This window comes from Amblyomma mixtum, chromosome 10, assembly GCF_055824585.1.
Source record: "Amblyomma mixtum isolate Tamu chromosome 10, ASM5582458v1, whole genome shotgun sequence".
In the NCBI taxonomy this organism is placed as follows: Eukaryota; Metazoa; Arthropoda; class Arachnida; order Ixodida; family Ixodidae; genus Amblyomma; species Amblyomma mixtum.
Window position 1 is genome coordinate 57,539,694 of NC_143021.1, and position 6,487 is coordinate 57,546,180.

Below are 6,487 nucleotides of genomic sequence, written 5' to 3' on the forward strand. Positions count from 1 at the left end.
TTGCAGGGGCGCGGAACCATCGAAAGCCGCCGCCTGGACCTTGAGGAGCAGCGACTTGTCCTCAAAAAGCAGAAGCAGGACCTTGCGGCTCAAAATAAAGAGAATGAGCGCATTATGCGCTCAGAAGAGAGGGCCGAAGAGCGCCGCATTTTAGCCGAAGAGAGGGCGGAACTCCGCCGCATTCTCTCAGAAGAGAGATTAAAGAACGAAGCCATAATGGCTACTGAGCGCGCTGAATTGCGCAGAATAATTGCTGAAGAAAGAACGCAACATTCACGCATGATGGAGGAAATGATGCAGCAGCAAAAAATTCACCTCAATCTCATAGACACCCTCCTCAAGCAAATAAATAAAACATAAATCTGGAGCAATGCAATCTGTTGTCCGAGACTCTTGCTTCTCCTCCCTATTTGCTCTCCAAGGGTGTCGATATGCTTTCATGTGAAGGTTAAATGTCTGGCTCTGCACTATTTCCTGGCTCAACATGAAAAGGGCTGCGACGGATAAAATTCATGTATCTGCCAGCCAAAAAAAAAAATGGCTTTCTGCAGTGTCTTTTACAGAACATGGAATTCCTCTATAGCACAAAGCACGCTGAAGTCGCTGCTAGCATAATGCAAGTCATACTGAGTGCATGCATATCCGTAAACAGCACTGCTAGAGAAAAGATAATGAATGTTACATGCATAGGTTTCCACGTAGGGTCAAATTTCATTGAGGACTGAAGCTGGCTCACTTTATCTCCTATATCTCCTACTGAAATTGATTCAGGAAAACAAGCACCCAGCTCTAGCAGCATGTTTTGCATGCAAGGATGAACATATATTTAATAATCCAAATTTACCCTCGAGGAAATCAATGGTGTGACCTCTTCAAAATGGCACTAAATATTCATCAAGTGCTGGAGCATCCAAATCAAAAAAATCTGTCACTTGGCTGCCATACAGGCATGTATGGCAGTTGGCAAGGAGGGTGGCGACTTTGTACATGCGCCCTAAAGCCTGCACATGAAGCCTCTGGTTTTTGTGGTAATCTACAAATGCAAAGTCGCCAGCCACCTTGCCAAAGCCCCACTCCACGGCTTGTCGTACCGTGCTCATGGCACGATTGAAGTGGGCCTCGTCAGGCTGCAGATTTGAACCTCCATAGGGCTTGAACAGGAGAGGGCGAAGGGGATACGCAGGGTCTCCATAAATGACATACTTGTGCCCTTGCACAAGCTTTTCAAGGTTATTGTACAGCATGGTCTGCCGCAAAATACCTGCAATTGTGAGAAATGTGTTCGTAAAACAGTAAACTTGGGGAGGGGCATAAACATACATGAAAAAAGTGCTATGCTACTACTAGCAGCACGTACACTTAGATGCACTGCATGTGAATGTCGACGATGTAGATGAGATGAAGGCACGAGAAATTACTCTTCGTTTTATCCATGCACCTGTCTTACCACCTTGACATGTGTACCACAAAATTAGGAGAGACATGGCTCAAGTCTACCTTAAGTAGAAAAATTTAGCACACCATGTGCTGGGTTACTATTACCAGAGTACCACACTGACCATGTTTTTTTGCTGCCCTTTAGCAAGAGCAGTGTTGGTGAAATTCCTTGTCACTAGGTGACTGATCTGAAAGTGCAAGATCTCTCTGTTGACAGACAGCTGTTCAGTACGCAACAAAATTCAGTTTCTGGAGCACGCAGATGTGATTTTCATGCTGGTGAACTGCTCAACCATGCTGCAGCCACTCGACCAAGGCATAATACAGTCTATGGAAGCCATTTGCAGTACATCACTGGTGCACCGGATTCTCTGGCACCTCTGCAACATGGCTGAAGACCCAACGGAAGTGAATGCTAGGCTACCAGCCTAGTGGCACGTGTCACACAGCCCTGTATGTAACTACTACCGAGGAGCTGGGTTTACTGCAGCTCACAACTCTACTAATGACGTTGTCAGCAACTGTGCCGACAATTGTAGTGCTGTCAGTGCTGCCACGCATCTCCAAGGATTGCTTGGCACCTATCAAAGCATGTCAACAGAGAATCAAGAGTGCTTCTCGAAGAGTACACCTTACTCAATGGCAGGGTGTTCATCTGCTCACAGCTAACAGGTCACAAAGCAATTAAAGACAACTGAGAGACTCACGAGGACAACCAAGCAGACAGCGACTTCAAATCGGCCGAAGAGCCAAGGGTGGTGCTAATCCGTAAAACAAAACAGGCGCTTGACGATTGTAACTGTTTACTGCGTCCCTCTGGGACCTTCCGACTCTGCACGTTCTCAGCATAGACTGTATCAGGACAGCCATAGATGCAGTTAATTACTTCCTCCTATAACAAACTCTTCTAACAAAGAATTCTTTAGCTCCCATGTGTCTCGTTATTGAGGCGTCTGACTTGAGAAATGAAGCCATCCTTTTTTACACACCTTCTAAAATTGTGCACCAACTTGCCCAGCAACGTGTCTTACTGCCAGTTGTTTGACCGTTCAGAGAGGCATTTGACGCTGCAGAGGTGTTTCACACTACATAGGCGTTTGACATCACAGTGCACTCAGTGCCCACAAGTTTGACGAGTATATACACATAGTGGAAGTCCTTCCATGGCACCAGAAATCAAGACCCGCATAGTAGCTAATACACATAACCAAAAAATGCAACCAGTACGTATCGAGGCACGGCATAGAGTATCAACATACTCTTCTTGACATGCCAGATCGGAACAGAGTACTGAAAGGTTGAACCAAACATCTTTTGATATAACGGCATGCCTTCTTATAAAATAAAGTGTAAGTAAGGCACTCCAGGCTAATGCAGTTGCCACTGCAAGTCAGATTAGAAAAAAAACACAGAAAGCGCTCTGAGCTGAAGCAGCCAGAGCTCTCTATATAGCACAGAAATAACATTGAGCCACCTGAGTGTGTTTGGGTACTGAGAAAGAAGCATGTGAAGCCAAAAAACAAACAAGCCAAACTGGATCCAAAAACAGAAAAGAGCTAGCTAACTAGCTAAGTACCTAGACACAGTCAAGGGCTACAAAATATGGAGCCAAAGAGAAGACTGCTTTTTAATTAGCACAAACATCACCTTTGACATGGACTGCTTCCCATACAAGATCATCCAGGCTGCAAGTGTTCAAATATGTATGTAGCAACATCCTTACAGCCAAGATTCATGAAACTGAAGCCATAATATTAGTCGTTGAATGTAGCCATGTGAGACTGTAACGACACTGAAATAGCTGAAGACATCACACTGAATGAGATAAATCACAGAAATAATCAAAGGGAAAATAGGACCGTGATGATGCTTAAGAAGTGATCCATCAGGCAGTAAGAGCTCGCAGAGCAGCCATCCGTTATGGCAGACGACAGTGTTCAGGTAATGAGACATTCAGAGGTTGCAAACAAGCAGCTGCATTCAAAGGAATTTCACGACTGCTGGAAAGCCTCCAACTCTCTCCGACGATCAACCTCCCGTAGCGCAGTCCCGCTTCACATATACGTAAAAACCAACAACATATCCAACCAGTCGTGTCATAAATATTTTTAAACGTGTCTCGGGTAACTACATTTTGCGCACGAAGACTGAGCGAAACTGGAAAAACACTAACCAGCATCGTGGCGTCGTCCGCAAAACGGTTCGTCAAGTTGGCAGATGATGCCATTAGCAGCCATAACTGCCTGATATTTCAGCACATGGCACCTTTTATGTCCCGAAAAGTATTCCTGTTGGTCCACCGACGGCCGGCAGATGCGCCGAGCCGTCCCGTCGATGAAGCCCCAACAGTTCTTTAGCGTGGACAGCCTGCGTGGACAGCCTGCGTGTCTTTTGCGTGGACAGCCTGCGAAAAACGAAAAACAATAGACAGAAAAGAAGACGGTGGTTAGGAACCTCCCGCTTTTCCCAGAAACGAAAAATCACCTCACCTGCGAGAGAAGATCGAGGCTGGAAAGGGTCAACCAGCGGTGCGTCGTCAGGTCCGCAAGCAAGTGAGCAAAGTAATACTCGATGTGAGCCATTACTTTGCCCACAATGCTTGAAATCACTGATGTGTGCCGTCCGAAAAGGATTTCCAAGTCCAGGAGCCTATTAGGGTAGGCAAAACGCCGCAGGAGCATGCAGAGCGCCTCGTCACCTGGCACCTGCACCCGCTGCGCGCTCACCACCACATCGGGCATCTTGAGGCAGCGTAGGAGGTCACGTATATCGTGCTTCGCGAACCTGAACAGATCGCGAAATGTGCGACCCGGCATGTTCTTCAAGTTTATGAAGCCATATTCTCCCAGAGATCGTCGCCCCTCCTCCTCTTCGGCATTCAACGCGTAAATGTCCTCGATCTCCTCCCATGACAGCGCGTCGAGCAGGAGGAGGTCGTCAAGGACGCTGTACGGCATGCTTAAAGCTGCGACTTGACCTTTCACGCACGAGTGCGGTCGCTACACACAATACACGCACGATTAAAAACACACGACCAAGCAGCAATACCATCGAAATGATGAAATGCCAGCAAAAACACGCGAGAAAACATCCATGCGAGAAAAACTCGAGAGAAGGTAGATTGATGACGATGACCGAGGGAGAACGTAACTCACATAACTATTGAAGCCGATTTTGTTTGTTGTTAGTGCATATCTCAAAAATATATAAAACAATTCACCATATAAGACAAGATTCCTTTTTGCGGCGTTTTTGTCATTACATCTTACATTATTATTTGTGTTGTGCTTTTTATTTTCCGTTCTTTCTTACTTCCGCCACGAGGGTGCGCTCCGGTTGAGCCTACGGTACGCGTGTTCGCCAAATGCAGCCGGTACAGCCAGCGATGACAGCGCCGCCCACCGGCAGGTAGCAGCCACATTAAGGCTGGTTATAAATATTCATTCAGAACGACGGTTTGACATCGCCGCTGTGGCGCAGTGGATTAGAGGCGCGTGTTGCGTATGGAAGGTCGGCCGTTCGACTCCGCTCTCTGCACTGGAATTTTATTGTTTTTTTAATTTCATTATTTCCCATATTTTCCCTTTTAGGTTGCAAATCGTGATGCTTAGTGGCATATAACGCCATATAAGAGGATTTATTATCCCTTTTAGGTAAGCCGTTGTGACAATCTTCAGTCACCGTGATCAATTCACCGTGGTTTCAAGCCTTGTGGCTGTACAGGCTGCAGTTGGCGAATACGCCTACGGTACACGGTACAGGAGCACGGTACGCTAAAAGTCTTTTCGGGCGCGTTTTTTACGGTACACGGCGGCGCATGCGCAGTCGGGATCCCGGTACTCCGGTAACGGTAACGGTAACACGGCACACGGTATGCTAAAGGTGTGCGGTTCCGGTTTAAAATTCATACCGGATTTTTCAGTAGGGTTAAAACATCTTCCAGTGTGCCTGATAAGACAAAGGGATATTGTACACAACCACTACTTCATTCGGTACAAAGGGGTCACGGTGTTTTAAGGGGTAGCGCTTGCGTGGTGCCTCTTCGGAATTTACCTTCGCGCACAGTCTACCAAGCTTTACCGGTGCATTAACACTTCCTGTTGGGCGAGTTGGTAGTTCATCTTGAAGTAGAAATGTTATAGCGCAAACACACAGAAGCGCTAACTGTCAACTGGATTTATTCGTCGAAAGCCACACCTTTTATAGGCCAAAGGATCGTGGTGGAAAAGATGACAAAAAAAAGGGTTGGGTCAGAGCATCAAATCGCGAGCGCATGCGCGGGCAGGCAAGGGCATCACACTTCCGTTTACCTTCCCATCGAATCAACAGGTCATTAAAACGTCAATTTCAGCCTAGAACAGAGATAAAAAAGTTTGGCTGATGCACTCGCTGCCAAGTTTCTGTATGTGGTGGGCTTCAAGGCCTATCCGTGCTGTCCTGTCTTTAGTTTTACCAAGAACCTTTGTCTCCTCATACCGGGCCACACATGCTCCACACTTACATGTGGGAAAAGATGCTTGTATTTATCGTCTTTCTTTTCTAAATTTCTCTGTTATATTTATCTCTGTTCCACGCTGAGATTGACTTTTTTAATGGTTTGGTTTGGTTTATGGGGTTTAACGTCCCAAAGCGACTAAGGCTATGAGAGACGCCGTAGTGGAGGGCTCCGGAAATTTCGACCGCCTGGGGTTCTTTAATGCAGCTACCTGTTGATTCGATTGGAAGATAAACGGAAGTGTGATGTCCTTGCCTGCCCACGCATGCGCTCGCGATTTGATGGCCCTGACACAACCCTTGTTTTTTTGTTTTTTTTTGTCATCTTTCCCGTCACGATAGTTCGGCCTATAAAAGGTGTGGCTTTCGACGAATAAATCCAGTCGATAGTTAGCGCTTGCGTGTGTGTTTGGCTCTCTTGTCCGTATCTACGTTTGCGCTATAACATTTCTACTTCAAGATTTACTGTTGCACAGAGCAGAACTTCCACTCCAATCCTGCTTGCAATCTTCCTTAGGTTGTGGCTAAATGTATGGAAGGACGACTGTCTTCTTAT

General features: G+C 46.4%; 1 protein-coding gene across 1 annotated transcript; it reads right to left on the minus strand.

The window, feature by feature from the left end:
- Positions 1–430: 430 nt before the first annotated feature.
- Positions 431–4,462, minus strand: LOC149325869 (uncharacterized). Its single transcript, XM_089565125.1, has 3 exons — positions 3,922–4,462; positions 3,611–3,825; positions 431–1,261 (listed from the first exon to the last, which is right to left on the minus strand). The coding sequence occupies exons 1-3, from the start codon at positions 4,392–4,394 to the stop codon at positions 873–875; spliced, it is 1,077 nt and encodes a 358-aa protein (XP_089421251.1). The 5' UTR covers positions 4,395–4,462; the 3' UTR covers positions 431–872.
- Between the last annotated feature and the right edge of the window lie 2,025 nt (positions 4,463–6,487).

Excerpts from the sequence above, each read along its gene's own strand:
- LOC149325869 (XM_089565125.1), bottom strand. The coding sequence starts at position 4,394 with ATGCCGTACAGCGTCCTTGACGACCTCCTCCTGCTCGACGCGCTGTCA. Across the intron at positions 3,826-3,921 it reads GATCTTCTCTCGCAGGTGAG|ACACGCAGGCTGTCCACGCA; the intron begins GTGATTTTTCGT and ends TCCACGCAAAAG. Across the intron at positions 1,262-3,610 it reads CGGACGACGCCACGATGCTG|GTATTTTGCGGCAGACCATG; the intron begins GTTAGTGTTTTT and ends TCACAATTGCAG.